This window comes from Maniola hyperantus, chromosome Z (genome assembly GCF_902806685.2).
Source record: "Maniola hyperantus chromosome Z, iAphHyp1.2, whole genome shotgun sequence".
Lineage (NCBI taxonomy): Eukaryota > Metazoa > Arthropoda > Insecta > Lepidoptera > Nymphalidae > Maniola > Maniola hyperantus.
The window spans coordinates 8047938-8075049 of NC_048564.1; the positions used below are offsets into that span (position 1 = coordinate 8047938).

The window sequence follows — 27112 nt, forward strand, 5'->3', positions numbered from 1 at the left end:
TTAACAAAAAAAAACAAACAAAAATATAATAATTAGCATCTTAAAAGCCTCGCTAATTTAACAATGTTACCCGTGTCTACTGTAGTTCTTGGTCTATGAGTAGACAATTGCTAATCTGTGGTAGTCTTTTAGTGATTATATCTCGATTATACTCTTTGATATAATTCTGTGATTCAGCCATTCAGGCTTCACCGTTTCAGCCATTACAAAAAAAAAACGGCGAGGAAAAAGGAGAACTCGTTTTTAGACCGATAGATTATTTTACGAGAATTCTATTCATCACAATTCACAAAGTAAAATAAATAAATCGCGGAAATGGAGTTTATGGTCCCAGTAAATGATGTTCTAACTGAAAAAATTACTAAGTTAAATTATACTTTAATTCCGCCTGGATTTCATGGAGATGTGCGAACTGCAAGGTATGTCATTTTCCATTATAAATAATTTAAAACTAGGTAATTGAATTAGAAATAGTGCTACATATTACGGTTACACTTTGTACGTACTCATTTCAAAGAAGATTGAACATTACTGTCAGCTCAGATCACCATTTCTATCTTGCCTTGAATTTCGCAAGTAATGTAATATTTATCAAAGTGTAGCTAAAAAATATAGGTACTACAATAAAGTCCCATAACCTAGCATAAAATAGCAGCTTAAAATGGCTGCCGCTTTTTGAGTAATTCAAATAAGTTTGCACTAAGTAATAATAATAATGCTTTTTATTTCCATCAATACATTTTCTTAACATTAGGTATGTATTTACAAACTTCATTAGTTTTTTGTTAGTTGTTATAGTAAAAAGATTAAAAGTTAGTGTTAGTTTGTTAGTGATTTAGTCTGGGATGGATCCCAAAGTCTGGCTGAAAGCCTTCTCCATTTCTTTTCCCTTTTTTCTAGTATGGGCAGTACATCCAATCTTTTCCAGCCACTTCTACAATATCTTGAGACCACATTTCTCGAGCCAGCCCACTTTCCACTTCCTGTGTAGTCCAGTCCATTTCGTCACTGTTTCTGTCCACTTCCCATCTCTGTGCATAGACAGATCATGTCCAGCCCATTGCCACTAGTTTTAATGCATGTTCCAGAGCATCAGTCAGTTTTGTCTTTTTTCTGATGATTTCCATGCAGCATTGGCATGTATGACATTCATGTTAGACTTGGCAAGATACAAGTGTCCACAATCGTTTTTTAAGTTAATACATTGGTTTGTTATATTTCTTAACAAAGCTGTCCAGTGTTCAGGTGATGGTAAGTTTCTTACATGTTAAGAAGTTCTTGTTTACGCTTGTACAATGTACACAAAGCCCTATACTCTTCCCCTCAATAAATAGGTGGGACAATCAGAGGACATGCGGGTGCTGGTAGCCTCTGCTCCTGCTCCTCAATATATTGCGCACAAAACAAGTTGTCCAATTTGAATTATAGGTGTAGGACTGCACATTGTACAAAAACACGGTCAAGTGCCAAGTCGGACTTGCACATAAAGGATTCTGTACCATCCTACAAGATATATGCCAGTTAATGCTGCACAGCGCCATGTATGATGTGATTTAGTAAACATATTAAGTATTTTGTTTAAATTTTTTTTTGATGTAACCACAAATACACTTTTTTCGGATTTTTCCCTTTATTTGTGGCATAAGACATTGCTACCTGCCAAATTTCGTGATCCTGTAAAAGTTCCTTTTTTTCTTTGGGGATATGCATTTTTAAAATAGATCTCAGCTGGGCTTATTTCATAGAGAGTTTACAGTTTTTTTATTTAGTATTATTACCTATTTATTTATTATGCAATTATATTTAATCTTTAGTCTAATAACCTGTACCAACTGCCATGTTGTATATTCAGACTGGACTGTTTTGCGCCCACTTTACCTGTTCAATGCTAATGTGATGCTACTCATCACCACTTCAGAGCATGGTCCTTCCTAAAAGATCACTAAATCATTTCTGTTTCACTAAATGAGCTTGTACTTCTGTGTAAGGTTGCCGTTGCCTGTTTCCTTATACACAGTTCACAAACAACCAAACAATTTACTAAGAAAATTCTTCTAATTCCGTACCTTATTGCATGCTACGCGGGGTCAGCACAAAATGTATTTTTCCACTCACTTCTGTAATCCGTCAATGTATTATTCAACCCTTTACATGCATATCCTCTTTCACACAATCTATCCACCTTTTCTTTGGTTGTCCTCTCCTCTTTTTTCCTTCCACATACAATTTACTAAGAAAATTATTAAATAAAAAACTTTCCATTGCATTTGTGTCTGTGTGCACTATCACAAAAACTACTATAGGGATTTTAGTTTGTTGTCACTGATGGACTTATTTTGTGAGGAGTATAATTTTTATACAATAGGTATAGATAAGTACAAGATTATTTTCATCAATATTTCATGTCTTGAAGCTTCAGTCTGAATGAATCATGAATAAGTCAAAACCAAGTATTTTGTATAACAAATGTCACAAGGCCAACACCCGGCAACAGTAATATGGGTGTGACAAATAATTTAGGATGGTCTACATCCTCTGAGTTGTATTAAACATTGTGTGTACAGGGTGATACAAGAACACCTCTCAAAACTAATTGATCGTTTGGGAGAACAGTCAGCAGTAGCGCAAGGCTTGAATAAGGTGATCACCACATCAGAAAGGCTCCGCAATTCACAGGACCACATCCTATACCTGTTAAAAGATGGCAATGCTAAAGGGTATGTTAATTATATAATATCTATATAAAATTATTGAATATGTACAATAACGTGGCCAGTTCATATTATATCAATTGAAAAAATCGAGATAACATCATTTTCATTATTTCTCGAATGTACCCGATTTATGAAAATGACGTGAAATTTCAAATCAAAGATGACTGACTAAAGGCGGAAACAAATTAGTCTAAGCGTATGCTGCGACGTAGGTGACGCAATCTTTACAATCTCTTCCAAATATTATATCTTAAACCTAAAACTATTACTTTCTAAGCAATATGCTAAGTGACTGCCCGTGGCCCTCAATCTGTGCCGCGCGGATTGTCGTCCCGCCCGCCGCTTCGTCATTCGCGCCGCGCTTCCACGTGGCCAGACCGTAAAATCGTCTTTACGGCTTTGATTTTATAAGGAAATTTAAATGAATGATTATTATAATACGTCATAGCCATCTCTGTACCAAAAGATGCTGTCGCGACTTTGTCCACATGGATTCAGGTTTTATGAAAATCCCGTGGGAACTCTTTGATTTTTCAGGACAAAAGTTTCCTATGTGCGTCACTATAAAGCTATCTATGTTTTCTTTAAAAAAATCTTTAAAATCCGTTCAAACCGTGAAAAGCTATCAGACAGACAGACACAGTTTTGGATTTATAGTATTACTTAGTTTGGATTTAATAAAATATATATCAGTGTTCATTTATTCGCATACAGTGCAGGCGAAATGGTAGGCAACTGCTAGTGCTATGAAAATAGTTTAGAAGCTACCTTTTTAGATTACTTTAATTTCCTCAAGACACCCGTAGGCCGCGCCGATATATCCGCAATGCGGTTAATCAACGCAGCTACTTTGTAACAAGTTACGACCTTCGCCAGTTATAAAGTAATTGTGTACATTTCAGTTTAGCTATAACATACATTATAGGCCTAAACAATCCATTTTGTTATTGTGTGAAGCAATATAAAAACTGTTTGAGCTGTGGGTTGATAGATCAGTCAGTCTCACCTTTTCCTTTTATACATTTAGATTAACATATTACACAGGAATGCAAAATGTTTGAAAATTGATTGGTTAAACACATTTTGGGGCGCTGAATTCGAATATGCCAATAGCTTTTTTCTATCACGTAAGGTTTTTTAGATATATGGATTATGTTCCCGTTAATCAGCACCTCGAAATCTATAAGAAACCATTAGATTTCAGATAATTTAACCCATGTATATTGCATACCTGTGTTATTATTCACAACAAAATATAACTCATACCTACCTAGGTTAATTATTAGTTGCTTCATGCGGTCTATTAAAGGAATTTTTATTTATTAAATAATATTAATTAAAGAGCTTCTACTTATTTTTTCAAGCAAATGCGACATAATTTATTTTATTTTTGCTAAAGCGAATTCGAAATTTCTAAACTTATTTTTTTTGAATGGAATTTATACTCTATACCTACTATAATTAATAAATTTGAGGTGCCTGTCTGTAATTTCAAAATAACTACCTCATGTTAAGCTCATACAGTTATTTGAACTGTACCATAACTGAATCAAACGTTTTTTTTTAATTTTTGTCTGTCTGTTTGTTTGAACGGGCTAATCTTCGGAATGGCTGCACCTATTTTGACGTGACTTTCACAGGCAAATAGAGGATTAACCAAAGTGTAACGTAGGCTACTTTTTAACTGACTTTCAAAAAAGGAGGAGTTGTGTTTTTCGACCTATGTACACAGAGATCTCCGAAATTTCTGAACCGATTTGCGTATTTTATTTTAATCGATAGAGAAACTTTGCAACATTGTCCCATAAACAAATTGGACTCTAACTCCTTATTCCTGATGCTGCAGGGGACCTGACCACCAAAACTGACGTAATTTTTCGCATGGATGTAGTTAAAGACCTGGGGAGTGACATTTTATCCCAGAAAATCAAATAGTGCCCACGGGATTTTAAAAGCTTAAATCTACGCAGACTAAGTCACGGGCATCAGCTAGTTTTCATAATTAAACCACATGAGATAATCATAATACAGTAATAAAATCTGCAAAAGTCAGTTGCTATCATTGTCAATTTCTACAAGTTTATATAAATTAGCAGAAATTGGCATGCAGAAGTCAGCTTTTGTGCTGTGTAAACAACAACTGCAAGTTTTGTATATTAAGTACTAGCTGACGCCCGCGACTTCGTCCGCGTGGAATTAGTTTTTTTTTAAATCTCGTGGGAACTCTTTGATTTTCCGGGATAAAAAGTAGCCTATGTCACTCTCCAGGCCTTCATCTATACCCATGCAAAAAATCACGTCAATCCGTTGCACCGTTGCGACGTGATTGAAGGACAAACCAACAAACAAACACACTTTCGTATTTATATAAGGGTACGGATAAGTAAAATTTAACTCCTCGCGTGCCAAACCTTTTGTGTCAAATATCATCTCAAAAGTACGACTTTAGTCCTTATTTTATAGGTGAACTGTACTTTTGACCTATCAGTTGACCCAAAATAGAGTTAAAGTGGCGCGTGATGAGTCATTTTTAGGGACTATACATGCAGAAATTGTCAATGACAGCTAACTTTTGCAAGAAAACTGCTGCTCGATTGCGGTAGAATGACAGCTACAATGTCACGATCGCAATCACCTCTGATTGGTTGATGCTCAGTCACTATTGGCTACAATGCATTGTTGCAACAAGAATCGCACAACATCAATCAATCACAACAATTGAGATTGTAATAATGATTGATGCAGGTTTTACGAAATCGACCTACTGGTCGTTGGACACTTGGCCTTGGAAATAATTTTAAAAACAACTATGTCACAGCTACATACATATAATGTGTAATGAGGAGGTTTCCAGCCAACGTTCGAGAAAATTTTCATAGATGGCGCTGAATATAATATTACCACCACGAAAAATGTCTCTCTGTCTGTACCTTTTTCACTTTCATATCGGCTTGTCCCGGAAATCAAAGAGTTCCCATAAGATTTTTAGAAACCTAAATCATCTAGTAGAAATAATACTTTAATTACCAAAATCCAAAATCCAAACCCAAAATCCAAAATTGTTTTACCCAAAATCGATTAATGGACGGAATGATAAGCAACATACTAAACCTTAGTGGTTTTTTTGTTGTGTTAAAAGTATTTGTAAAATGTTCAATATTTGATAGTTAATAAAAAAAAAAAAAAAAAAAAAAAAAAAAAAAAATTATTTACTAAAGAATGGGCATCATCTGTTATCATAAAATGGTTTATAATTCATTTTATAATCAAACAATGATTCATTTCTGAATGTTCCTACTCAGGATCAGGATTAATAACTGGTGATAGCGATCTATTAAACTGGAAAACGGGCTTTAAACAACAATGATTTTTATACGGCCCCACTCCAATATATAACTTATTCGGATTTTTCGATTAATTCCAATTATAAAATTTTGCATTATTTTTTGAGTACTCATTCTAAGTTTCTATGGGACTAAGCGGAACTAAACCTATCGTCCCACATACTAGATGTTCCGTGAGCTGTGAAGTAGACACGAATTTTTTACACCGTATTCAGTCGGCGTAACGATATCATACCTAATATTATTCAAATTACGTACAAATTCGAATACATAGCGAAATTTCTCTGTTGTTGTTAAAGTATTACTTGAAAATATAACTATTCCAAAACTAAATAGTTGAACGTCTGATGACGGCATTGTTACGGATGAATCGGACGTAAGGTTGAGCAAGTCTGCCTAAGCATATTATTATGGATTTAATTGGAAATCATACCTAATACGTCAATGTCAACATCTCGGAGCCAAGGCTGTTTATTAAACAGCATACCTTTATTTAGTAATGACGTCATTCTACTTAGGTACACTTTTTTGAAACGCAATTATTTCGATCTCAATCTTTTATAGGTGTAAGTAATGTATAAGAATTTGTTTAGAAATAATGACAATAGGCTAGACTTATAAAAACGCTTTTCTATTTTCAATACACAAAAGTTTCGGTAACATTGGTTTCGATCAAAAATAGCCTCAACTTTTGATAAGGAGAAACCTTGAGTCACTACTAGTCACATTACACTAATTGGCAAATAACATGCAAGTCACGCCATGTCTTTCATTACCCCATGGTTTAACAGAAATCGAGAAACTCTCCAATAGGTTAGACGCTTTCGTAACTAACTATTCAGACATTTAAAAAAAATTGTGTTAATATTGTGCCTATTTCTGTAATACAGATTTTTTTTCGTTTTTATCATAATCTTCTGTGATTTGATAAATATAACTGTTCCATATTACTATATTTCTTACTGTTTGTATTGTGTTCTAGTACTAAATTTTCTCACGTTTATATACATATTTAATGTACTAAATGCAAATGTACGTTTATCTGGTTGTCACTTTTTTACGGCTGAACCGCTGAACCTAGATTAGCGAAAAGAGTGAGTTAAGATTGATAATTGATTTATATAAATAGCAGGATAATTTATATCCTGGCAAATCAAAGATGTTGGTACAAAGTATTTAAAAAACTTGAAAGTCACGGGGATGAAATTGCGAGCGCATATCCATATTTTTGTATATATATGAGCTAAGAATGAATATAACAAAGGCATTGCATTTTTTAATTACATATATTGTAAGAATCGGCCGTCCATCTAGGCCACCTCTCACCGTTAACATCGAATTTATACAGTACTGGTACTATCTCGGGTCTAAATAACAACGCCAGAATTCAGAACAATTTCATATATATTACCCACTCATAATTTACAACCACTTCACAACTACTACCTTCTTTTACTTTCTAGTCTGACATCCACCTTCTCATTTTTCTTCTCTACTTTTCAAAGCCAAGTTTGAAATACGAGATGAAAATATAAAAACATTGACGGAAGTTTTATATAACCTAATAATATGTTCTGTATCTATTACAGGGGTAAAGGTGAATTGATTGGTCTGCTAAAAGTAGGCTGGAAACATCTCTTCCTTTTCGACGAGAAGGTCAAAGTGCGTGAAGTGGAACCTCTGTGTATCCTCGATTTCTTTGTGCTGCCGGATCGACAGAGACACGGCTACGGAAAATATCTGTTTGACTACATGCTAAACGTACGTTAAATATTATTTTCCATTTATTGAATACTAGTGGCCCGCCCGCTTAAGAAATGAGAAGCAGATCGTAGCTGGAAACGTACTCGTAGAAGGCAAGGGTGGTCAAACCAACTAAAGGAAACTGCCGCGCTCAACTTTTACGATGCTGTACTGTTGGCTGAAAACAGGACTTTATGGAAAGGATTAATTCGCCAGGGAGGTGACGACTATCCTCAGTCATGAAAGACCGACTAGAGAGACTTATCTGGAACGCTAACGCCTGTGTCCATCTAAAATAATGTGCCTTTCAAATGGTATTTTTTTTTTCAAATAGGTGCAGTTGTTCCAGAGATTATCCTCCTGGTCATATACACAAACTCACAAAATTTTGTACTCTTCCTTTATTTAGTCTAGCCTTGCAGCGTCCAGCAAGCGTTGCAATAGTATTCGCGCGACACCTATTGATCACTGATCGTATTATTAGAAACCTCGCAAGTGCAGAGAACAACTGTACAAAGTTTCAACTCGATCGAATTAACAATATGCGAACGCATAGGTAATGATAACGAACAAAAAACAATTTCATGATGATTTTGGGAATTGTAAATATCCACATAATAAAACTACAGAAAAAGGATTTACCACTTCTGATTAATACTAAAAACCTAGAAATTTAGAGCAGTTGCAATCTTACCGACAAAGACGTATCCCCATGCGATTTGGTAATATCCAAAAATCCTGAAAAACGTATTAATTTTTATTGAAATTAAATATCAATATTCGTGGATACGACTGAGAAAATGTCGAACTCTCACACTAAATCATCTCTTATTTAACCTCCTTTTGGATGAATTTCCAAAAATCCTTTCTTAGTGAGTACTTACGTCATGGAAGGAACCTATTGTCAAAATTTCTAGTTTCTAACCATAGCGGTCTACGCTGTGTCATATGCGTTGATAAATCAGTAATAATCAGTAAGTAAAAAAAGCTGTGATAGCCTAGTGGTTAGGACGTCCGCCTTCTTATCGGAGGTCGGGGGTTCGATCCCGGGCACGCACCTCTAACTTTTCGGAGTTATGTGCGTTTTAATTAATTAAATATCACTTGCTTTAACGGTGAAGGAAAACATCGTGAGGAAACCTGCATGCCTGAGAGTTCTCCATAGTGTTCTCAAAGGTGTGTGAAGTCTACCGCACATGGCCAGCGTGGTAGACTATGGCCAAAACCCTTCTCACTCTGAGAGGAGACCCGCGCTCTGTAGTGAGCCGGTGATGGGTTGATCATTTATTATTATTATTTATCATGATCATGATGAATCGGTAAGTTGACAAATAGATTGTAAACAACCGTAATGTTACAGGATCTTGAGGTGACACCAGACTCACTGGCAATTGATGGTCCCTCGCCCAAGATGGAGGACTTCCTCCGCAAGAACTATGGCGTAGAGCGTTTGATACGCCAAAGTAATAATTTTGCCATTTCAGACAGTTTCTTCGCGACTGCGGTAGACAAGTACGTACAAAAAGCTCTAACGTTTTCACTATTTTACTTACCCGTTGTATGTGGCGTGACCGGAATCCTGACCATTGCAATATATGGTGAGGGCAAACGAGTGTAATTTCATTGAGTCTCATATTTTATGCTGATCGCAATCGGCTTATCATCTGGCTCAACGTTCTGGATACGAACCGCTTAAGTGGGGATGCCCTTCAGCATCTGTGTTTCCTGCCAGCTATTACCTAAATATTATCAGGCAAGAGTAAATGGGCATCAAAGCAAGCGTGCACCAACCTAGACCTCATCATTGCCTTTTATTAAACATGATATTTTTTTAAATGCTTATTTGTGATAAAAACACTACTCTTGTGTCTAGGTACTGGCCAGTAAAAGCCCAATTGGTGCCATATGACAACGTTTGCGGTCAAAACGCGATGTTTCCAGTACCATTAAATTACGAGACAAAATTGTGCGACGTAAATTACGCTTGTCTGGCCTCAGTCTTACGGCGATTACGCACTGCACTTCCGTCATCCGAGTTCTATCCGTCATCCGTGAGAATACCAACGATTATCTACGACATTATGTCATTAGCTACTATACAAAACAAAAGGAACGTATTTTCTCGGACTCGGATCGGATGAGTGCGTAACCGCCATTATAGTCAGGAATCCAAGCATGACGACGGTATAAAATTGAATTGAATTGTTTATTTTGTCCGACTCCTTATACTGAATAGTAATTACTCAGTTCGCTAGAACTGAAGGCCGCTTAAAATATAATAGGCGTGTCAGGATTTGGAGTCCATGCACAGGTATAAAATATTATCGCGACGAGAAATGTTAAAGAATTCACAATATTACACTTATATTCCAAACTAGCTTATGCTCGCGACTTCGTCCGCGTGGACTACTCAAATTTCAAACCCCTATTTCACACCCTTAGGGGTTGAATTTTCAAAAATCCTTTCTTAGCGGATGCCTAGGTTATAATATCTATCTGCATGCCAAATTTCAGTCCGATCCGGCGAGTACTTTGAGATGTGCGTTGATAGATCAGTCAATGAGCCAGTCAGTCATCTTTTCCTTTTATATATTTAGATGAATTTATTTAGACTTAATAAATACACGGACAATAGCTAGAACTGTAAAGAATGATTTGCAGTTTTTATTATTATTATTAAGCCTTTATTTTCCTTATCAATTAATATTATTTACAGAGTTTCTGAATCTATTTTAATACCTAATCTAATTCTATTTGTTAGTATGTTAATCAGTGATAGTTTATGTGTGTGTGTGTGTGTGTGTGTGTGTGTGTGTGTGTGTGTGGGTGTGTGAGCGTGTGTGTGAGCATGTGTGTGCGTGTATAAGCGTATTGTATAAATGTGTGCGTGTGTATTTATGATTGTAGTTGTGTTTATTTGTGTTAGTAAATTAGTAGTTATTTACATATTAATTTAATTTTTTGCACATTTGCTTCTTTATAAGTATATTGATATGTTTTTTGATAAGGATCCCTCATTGGGTATAGGCCTCCTCCAGTTGGTGCCATTTCTCTCTATCCTTGGCTTTTTTAACCCAATCATTTCCTGCTACCTGTGCTATATCGTCAGACCATCGCGATTTTGGTCTACCTACTTTCCTTTTGCCTTTTGGACCTGGCCATTTGGTTGTTTTTAAAGTCCATCGGTCATCTGTCAGTCTCGAGACATGCCCTGCCCACTTCCATTTCAACTTTAGAGCGTGTGTTAGAGCGTCTGTTAATTTTGTCTTTCTTCTTATTTCTTCACTTTTTACCTTGTGTATTTTACGTAAGTTTAGAATACTTCTTTCCATTGCCCTCTAGCATGTTAATACCTTGTTTTTGATATTCTTAGCAGTTTCAGCAGTAGCTGATTTGCAGTTATCAGGTCTTTAATTTGTGTGACACCGTTAGTTAATGCAATATGAAATATGACTTTGTGTCGTAAAGAATAAGATGAAATCATTACATAATTGATCCAAATATTAGAACTTTCATTTATATATTTACCAATATTGTAACTTTAGTTAAATGTTACATTTAGGAACTTTTTTGTTGGTTTAGTTGTCTAATTTGGATTGAATTAGAAAAAAAATCGCTTTAATTTCAGACCTTTGCGTCGTCGGCCACAGCGATCTATGTTTTAAAAGTGGTTGTTAATTTTTCGTAACTAAAACAATAATTTGTTGTTATTCATCTCACAGAAAAATTCAAAATTCACTTTTATTTATTGTATTCGCTTGTAATTTTCCGTTTCCACCATCATCACTTTAGAACATTTCTTAAGAATTGTTTATAAAAGTACTATTTGCTATTTATGCTTTTTAAATTACATCTAACAACCATAAATAGACGCGATATTATGTAAACTGTAACTGTGTAACTAAAAGAAGTATAATTGACGTAATATGTTTGTGCCATTATTATAATATCATAGTTCATAATACACCGATATATTATGCAAATAAAGTTGACAGTAACCATTTCTATTCAGCTTAAATCATATTGGATCACTTATATGGGGCTCTGTTTGGCGCCCATTATACGATAGGGGCTGCTTTAGTCATTCTGTTAATCATGTTTCATAACTGATGGTTGCATAACGAAACAGAATAATTATTCAGATATTTTAGACAGTTTCTTATTAATCTGTCGGTCACAGCAGTGACTGGCAAAATTGACAGCATAACCTATCTTATAAGAGACGCCTTAAGGGTTCATGTTAAACCGTCATTTGGAATGACGATTACTAATTACGTAATTTGCTTGGTGGTGGCAGTAAGTCGGGGCGTAGCACTCCAGTGGTGGCACTACCAGTTGGCCGCTTTGCAGCTCCCAAACCCATGTCTGCGATTGGCAGCGTAAGTAGTATCCAGTTTTTATTATTTATTAGTATTTAGAATTTTAACTATCGAAGTGGTACTCATAATTTAAAAAAAAAGCTGTAATGTTTCGCGGAGCACCCGGCAGAAAGAGGTGTGTCAGCCTGACTAATTTCGAACCCTACGAGGTCCTTATCACTAGCTAGTATCAACGATTTGGTGCAAGTTATCTACTTAAAACAGTTGTTTAACATCAATAATTGTCATAGCAGATGAGTGTGGTTTTGATGGCATGTGGTGTTATTATGTAAAAAAAATATTGAAATTGACATTTTGTGTCAAGTGGTATTCGTGTTGTCACTATGTTGACAGCTGTCTCACAACATTTAGTTCCGAGTTTGCTCACATGATGCTCTTTGCTTCTATCAGCAATGGCGAAAATTAAGTTGCTTCAAAAAGCAGCACTAGGCATTCAGAAATCCAGTGCACTTGTATTAATAGAGATCAGTGTTTCTGTATCATAAATCTGTCTCATATTACCTGTCGTCTGAGAAAAATAAAAGTACACTCTTTGATCATATACATGATCTGAGACTAGTTAGCAGCAAATAAGAGGTATTTCATCAAGAATGCCCTCTTGACGTTTGATAAAAAGTTGCTAATTTGACCAGTAGGGTCATCATCCCTATTCAGTGTGATCAAGTAATACAATTTGATAAGTCTAAACCCATTTTTTATTTATAGGTAATTCACGGCAATCCGGAAAACGGTCACGGGTATGTAAAGTAATTTTTGTAAACCCCTTGTCTTTGCTTGGACGTACGTTTCTTCTTGTTTCAAGATGAGAGGATTCATAACAAATCAATTTTACATGGTCTTTACTGGTCATGGTACTTTTTCTTTTTTCCACTAAAGAAAATAGTTAAATGACATGAATTAATAACACTGGTCTGCAAAAAAACCCTTTTTCTTATTAAAATGCATGCAAATGATAAATTTGATAGTTCTTAATCCAAATATAGAAATAAAAATAAAATGTATCACACATACTTTGGATGTAGTGGATATTTTAAAATAAAACATTTTTTGTTAAGAATTTTTATTTATTATGTTTATGATGACGCCAATATGTACAAGAAAAGTTGAAATTCTTTCCAAAACATTAAAATAAAATAAGCTAGCTTCTTGTACTTTCTACTGTTTTACTTTCCTATTTCGCTGGTTTTTTTTTCTTTTCTTATTTCCCATTGAGTTTTGCTGCGAATCGAACATTTCAAAGCACCCTGTGCTTCTGACCATTGCAATATGTTTCAATATATTTGATACATTCGGGGAAAAATCAAAGTGCATGTCCTAAAAATGATTTTAAGATAAAAGGGATTAATATCAGACAATTTCTTGGATGATTTCCCGGTAAAGTTCAGCTTTTTATTTTCAAGTGAACTATAACTTTATTCAATAACAAAGTGGTCCATGATCTTTTTTCTGCTTTATTTAATGTTATTTTAATATTTGTGACCTCCATATTTGTTTGGGTCAACAATTTCTCGGCGCTTTGTACAAAATAAAATTTTCTATAAAATCTTTTGCCATATATTTATATGCAGTATTAGTTCAGAATGACTGTTGTTATCATTATATGTTCAAACTTGTCAAAATATCCGGTATAAAACAGAAACAAGCACTACGCAAAAATACTGAGCGCCACGAAGTCTCTGCCTGCCAGAACTATGCAGGCGCATGCATTGGTGTTAAAAGTACGTTAGGCGATGCCTTCCCCATTCTTTTGTTATGAGATCCGATATTAGAAATATGAAATATGAATATAGATAAATAGGATTTAAATAGCGTAAACTCAAAAAATGCACGGAATAATGAATATATACATGACACCAATAAATAGAAAGCAGATATGGATTCAGGATATTTTTAACTTTATATCTATGAAAATATTTTTTTTTTATTTGCTTGTCACATCTTTAAGTTATTTTTGTTTGGTTGCTTTCAGCTTCTCCAGTCACAAAAAATTAAGCACGCGAGAACTTTTGGAACATTCTTAAGTTTATTTTTGTCTTCAATGTACAAACTGCGTACAAACCGATGAAAAGGTAACGTGTAATGTAATATGAAATGAAATAATAATACTATTCTCAGGTTCGGCTTGTGCACTCGCTGCGTCCACACTGATGAAATGCTCCTTTCACGTTATTTTACCTTTTCATCAGTCTGTCTACGCAGATATAAGGTAAATAAAATGTAGCTGTTTCATAAAAGTTGTATTGAATATTTAAAGATGTTAGTTATTTAGAACACAATACAAAATCATTCACTATAATAACTAACAAATAATAATCGATAATGTATGCATTCTAAGCGACATAATTGTTCGTTAAAGTTATTTGATTATATTTTTATGAAGTAGCTGGTTTGGTTTACCTGAAGCGGCACAATTTATAAATTACTTTGTAATTTTTAGATTTTGTTTTTAAGAATTATTTTTTTATAACTGTTTTCTTACAGTATTTCTTTATGTAATCATCAAAATAGACATAGAATTTGACATTGGCCATTACAATGATAGCGCTAATGCTGGTGCTTAAATTATAAATGCTACTTTTTTAAACATCTATCTGAATGTTTAATTTTTTAAACAATTTTATACAAAGAAATATTTTTTATATCTTAATTAAAAGTAAAAAAGACAATCTAGTATCATAATAATTTATAATAATAGGTTATATTTGTAGTTCTTTAATTTTCGGATGATTCACTGATAATAATAGAAAAATGAATACAACAAACAAAATATCCTCTATGAAGAGAAGCTTCTTAACGGACGTTTGGGATGAGACTTCAATAGCCAAAAATTAACCAAACAAATGCGGTGACATTGACGGTGCGTGCGTGTGATCATAGGTACATTATTTTTTGTCTTACAAAAGTTCACACATAAATTCATGTGTTTAAATGTGTCCTAAGCAGATTGTGATAGGCAGATGATTCTTTACCTCTGACCATTTTAAAGGACATCAGGTGCGGCAAGCCCCGAGGCACACGTCGACGCCGCGCCAGTGGTCGATGATCAGCCAGACATGGAAACTGGCACTATTAATCAACCACCCCTTATTGAATCCGAGATAGACACCAAACCAGGCAAAGAGGAGTTGGCCGATCTCCAAAAGAGCCCTGAAAGGCCTTCGTCTCTCAAAGTGGAACCTGTTTCCGAGACACCTGCCCCGGCTATGTCGCCCGCCGGGTCGACCTCGTCCCGTCGCGACTCACAGCTCACGGAGCGCGGCTACTTCGACGTCAAGTTCTACCACAACAAGCTGTGGTAAACAACCAGCTAACCACATCTGTGGTTACTCGCCACTAAGGCTAGCCAATGGAGCTCCGTAAACTTGAGGCTAACCTATTTTTACGTCTTAATTATAATGTAATGCTCAACCCAAATGCTGTGCTGCTTTGAGCATTTTGTGGAAAAGAAACTTACAGTTAAGGATTAATAATCTTACCAAATTGAGTAAGGTACCTACTAAGGTAATTGAATCTCATAGCAAATAAGACCGCGTATGTTTTTGGAATACTTTATCACAATATTTTATAATCCTGAACCACATTAAACATTCCTTAAAGCATTTGTTCTGCTCTAAATAGACGCTGGTATCGTTCGTTTATTTGTAGTGTCCTTGGGTATGGTATACGAATAAATGTGTGTGTCCGAAATTCTATTATAATATTATTTAAAGTAAATGTGTATGTGATGAAAGAACCAAACATGATAATACACACGGAATCGTGTGTAACTTGTATAATAATTATATATTTTTATTTATTAACACAAAGGATTTGCTATCTAAACATACATAGAAACAAGCTAAAATTGAGTTACTGCCGCACTCAGAGTCGCTTAATCGTTACTTAAGGCATTAATTAGCATGGATAAGGAATGCCTTAAGTAACGATTAAGCGACCCTGAGTGCGGCTGTTAGTGTTTTGTATAAAAATCATAATATTGTGATTTTTGTTTCCAACTCAATGTTTAATACTAAGTAATATAGCAGCTTACATAAACTAATAGTTTTAATTTAACCTAGTAAGGTAGTTTGTTCTCTCATGTAATAAAGCATTATTTATAAAAAATAAACTGCTAATAAAAAAGGCATTGTTTTTCATTAATAAAACCCAGGCAATGAGATTTTGATGAAACTCGCCATAACGACAGAAGGTTTTCTTCTAGAATGCACAAGAAACATTCTGTATTATAAAAATGTGAAAGTGTCTGGCTTTCACGGTCTACCAGTTTAACGATTTTGATGAATTATGGTAAGAGACACAGGCTGCATCCCGGGGATGAACATTTCTACTTTTGTTCCGAATCAGTTCTCTTGGGATTTTTGAAAATCCACAAAATCGCGGGCGTCATCTAAGTTGTTATGTAAGGTGATGCTCTTAGGAAACCTAACCTTTCAAATAAACTAGTCTCCTAACAGAAAAATCTGCTGTTAGTTTTTCGGCATCGATTAGAGACGCTAAAACTATTTGAGATGGAGAATCTGGGGAAATGGAAGCTTTCCAAGCTTCTATTACAGGAAAGAGAAAAACTTATATGATTTTTGAAAACATTAAATCATTAGTTGATCTGCTCCGACATCGCCCTTCGATGGAATACGTGAACCCACCCACGTGCTAGTTACAATACACAAATGTTCCTACGAGAACTTTTAATAATAATATAGTGAAACCAGTATTGATCTATAAGTACAACAGTTAGGCGCGCCATCTCCACGGACGAGAGAATCGCAACGAGTTTGTCCTACTATCTTCGGATAATCTCCACGGTACAACGGTAATTCCGCCAGCGTATCGTCGCCACTCGCCAGGAGACCGCAACGGATCGCCGCGTGACGTGACCTTTCAGCACTTTACAGGTTAAGATAGCATTTGGATCACGACATTCGTGACGATTCCAGATTCGATCTAAACAAGGAAATGTATTTTTTTATTCTTTTGGGACCCTTCTGCACCCCTGAGTCGTCGATTTGACAGTAACAATAATTTACTTATATAAGTCATTGATTATTTGTTTACATTTTTGATCTCGAATAAATTAATTACATATTCGAGTTTAATGTCGCATTCATTGACTTATAAATTACTAGCTTATGCACGCGACTTCATCTGCGTGGACTACATTATTAATTTGAAACCGATGTTTAACCCCTTTACGGCGGTTAGGCACTCATCCGATCCGAGTCCGTGAAAATACGTTCCTTTTTGTTTTGTATGGGAGCTTAATGACATTATAGTATGTGGTAGGTAATCGCTGGTATGTTAACGGATTTGCAGATTATTTTAAAATTAACAGTAAAAATTCTGTATCCAACTCCTCAATCCTGATGCTGGAGGGTTACTGCCCGCCTAAGTTATCAAGAGTCAGGAAGTGCTCATAGTGAATTAATGTTGTAGGTACCAAGCAACGACTTCATGCTTGGATTCAAATTCCCGACTCTTCAACCCTAATGATTTGGAGTACAGCATTCCTGAACTATAGTGATTCAGGAACTGCGGATGATGCAATATTATTTTCGGTACTAAGCATAGACTACACCATTGAACTTCGGATCCCAACTTCTCAATCCTGATGCTGCAAGGTACTGAACTCCTAAGCCGTGGGGATTCGGGAATTTCTTATCGTGAATTTATATTTTAGGTATCAAGCAACGACCTTCATGATTACACTCGTGCCTCTGATCTTTCTCATACAATCTTAGATGAAAAGCAAACAGGTTACCCACGTGCGCCGACAATTTCTGTCGAGCGTATTGCGTCACCTTAAGGAGAAATTAAGATAATTAAAACCATAACATATTCATAAAGAAAACATTTTATTAATTCCATTACAGCTTCACATCTGAATGTAATCAATGTCTATCTTTGGATTCTATTAACTATAAACCATAAAGGTAAGTGAGAGCACAAAATAGAGGTAAAACAGAATGTCCTCTCAATACAACGCACGCCAAAAGGCGCACTCACACAGACACGTGCGACGGGTTAGGTCAGCCAGCATTTGAATAGGCCCAGTGGCACTTAAAATGCATGTGTGAATGCTCCTGTTAATGGACTAAGAGCGGGCGAGGGTTAGGACTTTTTTATTTTATAACAGCTGAAAGTTTCTCTAACACAGGGTGGGAACGATCAGCGAGTATGAAATTTAGATCATGGTGGTGTTGGCATATAACAGGTAACAACGACGTATAAAATCTTATGGCAGTGGGTTGCCACAATACTAGTGTCTGGCAATGCATGACGTGGTTTATAAGACTATTCCAAAGAAAATATTTAAAAAAATTGACTTTATACTTTGACGTAAGATTTTATGAGTCTTTCTTGCCTATTACCTACTAAAGCCGCCACGAAAAACTTTCAGCTTCTATAAAACAACGAAGGTCTGGCCCTCGCGGGCTCTCTCTATAACGCTCATATAAGCGGACCGTTTGTTGCTTCTATTTTGTAATGTGGGCGGTTGGGGTAATTCATCTGCAAGCGAGGATGGGGGACACAAATATATTCACTATATCAAATAGCACTATGCATACATTAATAGAAGCGAGGTCAAAAATCTCCACGAATAATAATACCTACTATTACAAATATAAGCTACGATATGATCAAAATACGAAAACGAGGATATGGCATTTTGTTAGCTTAATCACTGAATTACTGGACAGTTGTTCAAATTAATAATAATATAATTAGGCATAGGTACATTTAAATACAAAACTGTTTACGACTCTGAATGCAGTTTAATTCAAATCCTGTTTCAATTCCAAACGCTCTCGCGTGACTAGAAATGCAAAGCGCCCTGTGAACTGATACAAAGTCATTATCAAGCCAGACATTTATCTGCAACAAACTTTTATTATTATAACTAATTTAAATTTTTCTTTCGGACCTAAGAAGTATTTACACGTTAAAACCCTTAACATTATGTCATGCATTTCGCGAAAAATTAACGCTAAAATATAGTATATTTATAGTAAAAAATCAATTTGATTAAAAATGGTGTTGGTTGTAGAAAGCGTGCCCGATCCTTTATTGTAATTAATTTAAATTTGTCTTTCGGACGAACCCCTAAAAAAGTATTTACATTTTCAAACCCTTTAAGTTATGCACGCCTGTATGTTCGTGCATTCCGCTAAAAACTACACCTTAATGTATTATATTTATAAAAAAAAAACAATTTATTGAAAAAAATATAGTCCAGTCAAATAAAACATTCAAGGTTACAAAAATATGTGGGCGTGTTCGCTTTATACAATTACTAGCTCATGGCTGAGACATCGTTGCCGTGGATATAGGTTTTTTAAAATTCCGTAGAAACTCTTTGATTTTCCGGGATAAAAGCAGCCTTAGTGTTAATCCAGGGTATACTCTATCACCATTTTAAATTTCAGCCAAATCCGTCGAGTAGTTTTTGCGGGAAGAAAGAGTAACAAACATAGTCACATACAGACAAATTTTCACGTCATAATATTGTGTGATTATTTATGTTCTCATTAATTGTAACACAAGATAAACAGACCAATATGAAAATACTTTCACTTTTACTATAACTCCAGTGATGTATAAATGCGGGGTACTTTTGCAAATTATGAAGAAAACTATTTTTTCCACTATTTGAATCGTAATATCTCAGAAACGGTAACTCATAGGAGAAAAAACGTCAAGACAATTTTTATAGATAATTGCATGATCTACAATTTAGTCTAACATATTTTTATGATAAAACTTACCGTTTGGCTGAAAAACGCAAAAACTCATAATATGTGAACTTAGACCTTGAATAATATATTTTTTGCAAATTTCGGATCGATGGGGCCTTTTCACATTTCATTTATAATGGTGTACCGAACATTCGTACACATGAGCTAAATTGACTGGACTATAATGTTAACTTTCAAAACTTAATCGGTATATATTTTACACCCTAAAATAATACAATTGTTTTTTTTAAAGTAATACATTAAAAAGAATAGCTGCAACTTTTAATATTAATAAATAAAGTTGAGTAACTTCCACTACTCAATATTTAAGGACTGTAAAACCCGTCGGAAATATCTAAGAACCTGGCTTAACGACGTCATGCATCGTGCTTGCGTTGGCAACGTTACTAGCACTGGTACTGGTAGAACGTAGTGTTCATATACTCTTTGGGTACTGGATAGGCGAAAATGTGCGTGCTGCGGGAAAGCGCACTCCATCAAGGTGCTCAGATATTTCCGACGGGTTGTATGTAGCATGCTAGACTGTTCACCAAAATCTGTTCTCGACGAAGCGACGCGAAATTGCTAATGATGCCAACGGAAGTTGTGTTCGTGACACAGTATTCACTATTCACAGTGCAAATGAATATGAGAATGTTGATTTGACACGATGTCGTCTAAAACAAATTCCTGTGAGTGTAAAATTCATAGAGGATTTATGCAATCCAATCAAACTGAAGTTAACTAGAAAGAACGCTTTACAAAGCAATCGTCTCACCTCTACCTGCGCTTTATAAATTCGAACCGTATTGAGCATTCCACTTGCGCGCTGGCCACTTGCTTCCAAACTGTTTTCAGAGTGTACTATAACTATTAACTATAATATGCAAACGTTGGAATACACTATAGTGTGTACAAAGGTCTTTACATTAATCACGAAATAGAAAGGTAACAGAAGCTTCGCTAGAAAAAACAGGCACATTTACACAACACACAAACGTGTGTTCGATGCTGAGTTTATAGACCAAGATACCAAAAGTGCCAGAGCCGTCTTATTTTCTGAGTAACAAAACGTGTGCGATTTTTCTGGCTGCTTACAAAAACTATAGAAATTATTCCCTGAGTATCATATTAAAAAATTAAGACTCAGACTCAAAGTATCAGTATTAACCGCGGCACTCAGAGTCGCTAATCGTTACTTAAGATTGAGTTAAAACGAGACAGATTTATGTGAGAGATACAGCTCTGTCTCGTTTTAACTAAACTTAAGTAACGATTAAGCGACTCTGAGTACGGCTGTAAGATATTTTTTTGCGTGTTTTAAAGCGTCTGGCGGGAATAAAGACCCATGGAAGGTGTCTAGCAGTATTAATTATTAACTATTAACTGTATTCTGTAAAACATACATAAAAATCCATACCCAGACTAAGAAAAGTGAATGATATTTTTACGTACCTTTAGCAGCTGATATCTTTTGATTGCTTCCTGGCTCAAGCTAGCAAATATGCGAACGTTAAAGGTACGTACAAACACTACGCTATCCCACACATTTTGTTACTCAGAAAATAAGGCAGGTCTGGCTCTATCGGGTCTTACTCTATTAGCTAAATACTGGCTGAGCTGGATTGGCAGCACGCGTGTACAAGTGTACGTTATTAGGCGTTGTATTGATCGAACCATCTGTTACCATTTCTAATCTATGTCGTTGTGAAGCATCGCTTACCAAAACACGTAAGCGACACCTACAGAACCTTGGAGGTTAATATGCAAACGGGATGTCTCCCTGATCGGGGATTGAATCCATTCAGTTTCACAAGAATACAAAATACCCTCCGTCTAATACAAAACACTTACCCATACAATGATTATTAAAATAGTATGAAGAATTGTACGCAAATCGAACTTACGTATATATTTAATTCTTACATAAAGTAATACATTTATTATAATAATAAAGACTAGCATATATCAGTGTAGTTCTTAAATAATTTTCAATATAAATGGTTTGTTACCTATTGATCGACATTGATCCTTGTAATGAATAGTAACCGGAACAGTGACTTCTAAAAAATAATAATAGATGTTTGTATGAATAGTCGGGCACACCACACAATACTCCCAGTGCAACACAACGCTACGTGTATTGTGTCGAGTCGAATCGCATTATTTTGTATAATCAGAAATACACTACCATTCGAGCAATGTGGTGGGATGTTGCGAATGTGTTTCTTCTACAAACTATATTTTTTATTTTGTTCAAAATGCGTTTGACTTTTATTTAGATTTAACGTTGTATTGGTTCGACTTTCTACTATCACTCTTTAGAAGTTAGTGTTGGGGCCGTCTCCTATAATATTTATAACCCTACATTTGATTAATATATAATAATACATAATACTTATGATATATTAAAAAATAAAATGAAAATTGTTGAGCATAATCATAAAGATTTATATAAGCCGTATCACAGTACGCTAACTTAAATAATAATGTCACATTGAGAAATTCATTTTTATCCACAAAAAAATCGAATATATAAACTGAAAACTTAGTATACAATAGGCCTCGCCAAGCTTTCAATTTGCTCTGATCACATGGCGATTCGAACCGAATATCCAAAATCCAACCAAACTACTAACTGTATCTGCTCAGTACGCATACGCATAAAAATATCATTCAATGCGTTCAGAGCAAACTATAACTTAGGCGCGACATTTACGCTCACAAAGAAGCGAATGATGTTTCTACATAATTGTGACGCATACTTTATAGTATACCTCATATAAAATGTATCATAACAATAGGCCTGAAGACAAAAAGCATAAAGAAAAGATGGAAGCCCACTTACAATAATTATTGGTAGGTACAGTCCTGCGGCTTCGTACTTAAAAGCGAAGATAATAAGGTCGCCATTTGTTTTTAAGTGTATCCTGTATTTTTATTGTTTGTAATATTGTAATTAGCAATATGCTTTGTAACATTGTAGTTGACAGTATGTTTGAATAAAACAAATAAATAAATGATACACGCACTATAATCGACATAATACAAATTATTGTCTTCAGTCAGACATTTTCAAGTGCCGTTTCCATCTTTTCTGTATCATTCTTGCCTGAAACGAACAGATCTCAACGTCAGTCTCAAACGCAAATGCGCAAGCATCGCCGCTGACGGGCGAACACAGCGACGCCATTATCAAACGAAAATGAAAGTAAAATGCATCATTATTGGTCCGAGTCAAAAGAGACTTACATGTAATGTTAATTTATTAAATGCTAAATGCGGATTAAGATATAAGTATTATGATAAAGTTAAGTAGATGTGAAGTCGAGAGGAATGTAAACGAGTGTAAAACGTTTAACGTAGCTAGTCATACCGAGGAATTCGTTCGCCATGATTCGCTTCCCGGCTGATACGTACATATTTATTCGACATTATACACCCCGATGTAGTTTTTAAAGTCTCAAAAATGGTATAAATTAAATCCATCCGGCTAATTTAATTATACATTCATTTATTTATTAGCTTAGCTCGGCATGCGTTGCGATGCCATTATGTATGAACAAATCGCATGCAACCTATTGTGCGTCGATGATACTATGACAGAAATTTTCACACAAGTCCCAATAATAACTGTACAAAGTATCATCGCAATCGGATGAATGGTATAGGAGCGAATAAGAGACAAACAAAAATAGATACGTTCATTTTTCTATATACAGACAGATAATTTCATCGAATACCATAACGCCAAATCTCACACATACGACAAGTTTAGTTTTTTTTAAACGCAGACTTTTAGGGTTCCGTACCTCAAAGGAAAAAAGGAACCCTTATAGGATCACTTAGTTGTCTGTCTGTCTGTCTATCAAGAAAACCTATAGGGTACTTCCCCTTGACCTAGAATCATGAAATTTGGCAGATAAGTAGGACTTATAGTACAACTAAAGGAAAAATTTGAAAACCGTAAATTTGTGGTTACATCACAAGAAAAAAATTAAAATGTGTTCATTCTTAACTTTCAAAGTAAGATTACTATACCAAATAGTGTATCATATGAAAGGGCTTTACTAAAAAAGCTTGCTTTATTTTTAAAGCAGATTTTTATTTATTTTTACGCATAATAGTTTCAGATTGATCATGCAAAATGTCGAAAAAAATACGGAACCCTCGGTGCACGAGTCTGACTCGCACTTGGCCGGTTTTTTTACTAAAAAAATCCTTCAGTAGCTGCCCGTAGCAGACTATTCCAAAGCTTAATGGCGTTCGCCACACAATATCCCAAAAATACTACATGACTAAGGAGTTTATAAATTTTCAGTTCAAAACTTACACTCAAGGCATCGATTACATGATTATGATATAATACATTCTATACAGGCGCCGCTCGCAACTAATACACCTATAACACTCACTATATCTTGAGTCTATAACAATTAACTAACACCTAGTAATGATAAAATTAATGTCTATTATGTACCTATTTCCATTTCTGCCCAATAATAAGGATCGGCATTTTGTTCAAATATTAACTTTTAAAGATTCTGTTTGGCCATATATATAGGCACGGAAGAAGTCTGTAGCACGAAATGTATAATTTATTTGGCACTGAAAACATCTTTACATATTAATTATAAATAGGTTTTGCTGTCGTCGTACTATTTGTTAGGTAGGCATACAATAAATATACTGAACAAAAATATATGCATATACTTAGCCGAATCTTTTCAGAACAATATGTACGAATGGTAGTAATTTGTAAAGGAATATAAGTACTTTTTTAAAATCAATAAAATTATTGTATATCAACCGATCTGATATGATGATGATGAAATATAATTAATTCGATATCTGTGGTAAAAATTAGATTGTTTTAAAATTGGAATAAATAAATTGATTTGAATCAAAATGTTTGTACACTATATAAAAACGTTTCAACGTTAAATTCAACGTTATTCTCGTCAGTATTATTAAAAAATAAATTAATTATATCTTGATAAATTCAATATACACAAATGTAATATGTACTGCATAAAACTAGGCTTATATTCGTAAATTTGAATTGAGGAGTCATAGCCACTCCTCAACCTACTATTTAAAAACTGAGGAAGGATTCCTCATTACTCCTATAAAGAAATAGTGATTACTATTATAGAATAATCGTACCTACTTTAAACATTTACGCTGAAGTCATTTAGTCATCGTCAGTCTTACTTACGAATAAAAGAAAAAATGTAAAATACTTTGTCATAATAAATGAGCATCTATATTACACAGTATTTTCCGGAGTCCGATTGTACTTGTACCTCGTTTGTGATAGTAATTGTTAGTTTTTGTACTAATACAATTCAATAAATATTATACAAGTCAGAACATGTATATCTAAATAACTAAATCATGAGTATCTGATGGTATAATTATACCATGTAATCTCGGCAGCATGTAATCAACGGAACTGGGATCGTCTTTGGTTTCTTTTATTTGCGTTAGTAAATAAATAATATTATACTGAGAGCTGCTTAATGATTTGCTTAAAGGTTATAATTATAAAAAATACCCATTGCTTAATCATTGCTAGTACTCGTCAAATGTATAACAGAAATATGTTTAAGCAGTGTGTAAAATTTTAATTGTAAGGGTTTATTAAATAAACCTATCAACTATATTATATATTGACAACTTGGCGACCTACATTCGTAAATATTTTAGAATTGCTATATTTTAGGTAAAATGCGTAATAGCGTCTAAGTAAAAATGTAATGGCGAAGTTTGCCAGCTTGTCAATATATTTTAGTTTGTAATACAATATTCGGATCAATATAAATACTTTGAACAAAATCGTTACAGCTCTTAGACTATAAACAAATACCGAGCAACTCTGGGTGGAATGAACGGAAGTTGTCTTTTTAAATGTATCACGGTGGTTGAGTATAACACACACACAATATACATGGTTGAGTGTAATAAGCGAGGGCTAAATCTTTGATGACAATTCGAGATAAGCTCGGAAAATTTTAGTAATATAACATTTATATTAGCGATGGGCGATTGTTGCAAAAAAAACCGAATGCATCGAAAAATTGAACAACCGATTTTCGAATTATTCGTCTTCACAAAAAACACATCGATTCATTCATCCCAGACGCGCGCTACGCAATATACGCAACAATTGAATAAACGAAAACAATAGATTGTTCAATTGTTATTCGATTGTTATCGAATACCATCAATGGAATAGTTCGGTTGTTATTCGAATGAATCGCCCATCGCTAATTCACATTATCCGATGTAGACATCATGGAACTTTGATTTGTTCTCGAAAAAGTGGAAACGTTTATAGACGTCAAGTAAAGCAAGAGTTAATACGATAGTCCTTTGTACACAGTGGTCTCTAAGTATGCTCCAGAGACCTGCCGAACGGGGCTTAGGTTTCATGTTCCGTAGTCGGGAGACAATTAGTAAGGCCTGAAGTTTAAGTGCCCTTTTTACCTGAAATAGATATTTTTATAGTTGATTCTCAATGGAAAAGGTTGGATACACTTATCGTCACGAAAAGAGAGCCTTAACCTGATCAGTTGTTGACTTATCGATCTAATCGGCAGTAGGAGGTGAAGCGCAACAGCAGGCGTGACTGACAAACAAAATGCAATGCAGCATTGTGATTTTTTTGTCAGTCATTTTTCTGTCTCGTTTCCCGCGCGGTGTGAAAGAACATCACTATGTGCAGACTTCATTCACTCTTCACTGATTATTTTTGTTTGACTTGATGCTCAGGACCTCAAGATCTGCAGCCAAATTAGCTGCCCTCTCGAAAATGAAGCTGTGTAACTAACTGTGCACAGAATACTTGTAGCTAGTAGTAAAATAGTCACCTATGCACGATGGTAGCGAGATCCCGCAGCGCTTGCTCCACGCCGTCCGCCAGGTGGTGGTGGTGCGGCGCGGGAGACGCGAGCGCGCGCGCTTCAGCCTCAAGTCGCGCGGCGGCTGCACGGAGCTGCACGCGCAGCTGCGGCGCGCAGCGGCTGGCGGCAGCCGCAGTCGCGCACGCGCCGCCCAGCCGCGCCAGCCGCTCGGACGTCTGCAGCCGCCACAGCGATCCGCGTCCGCCACCGCTTCCGCAACCGCGCCGAACCTAAAGTTTAAGCACTCAATAAATCCATTTGCCTTCATTTTGTTATCTTTTTTTCATCCCAAAGGTT

At 35.3% G+C, this 27112-nt stretch overlaps 2 protein-coding genes across 3 annotated transcripts in view; one reads left to right on the forward strand and one right to left on the reverse strand.

Annotated features, from left to right (window-relative positions):
• Window positions 1-181: 181 nt before the first annotated feature.
• On the forward strand, window positions 182-16302 carry LOC117995719 (alpha-tubulin N-acetyltransferase 1-like). Its single transcript, XM_034983711.2, has 7 exons — window positions 182-419; window positions 2565-2717; window positions 7648-7819; window positions 9162-9313; window positions 12099-12180; window positions 12886-12917; window positions 15167-16302. Exons 1-7 carry the CDS (start codon window positions 316-318, stop codon window positions 15477-15479), a joined length of 1008 nt encoding a protein of 335 aa, XP_034839602.1. The 5' UTR covers window positions 182-315; the 3' UTR covers window positions 15480-16302.
• Window positions 16303-18010: 1708 nt separating this feature from the next.
• The window catches only part of Abl (tyrosine-protein kinase Abl), a 60711-nt gene continuing 51609 nt past the window's right edge, over window positions 18011-27112 (reverse strand). For both annotated transcript variants that reach the window (XM_034983586.2, XM_034983585.2), the window contains exons 14-15: window positions 26783-27045; window positions 18011-26399 (exon numbers count right to left, since the gene is read on the reverse strand). In XM_034983586.2, coding sequence (XP_034839477.1) covers window positions 26396-26399; window positions 26783-27045 — 267 coding nt within the window. In that variant the 3' untranslated portion in view covers window positions 18011-26395. The remainder of the gene's footprint in view (window positions 26400-26782; window positions 27046-27112) is intronic.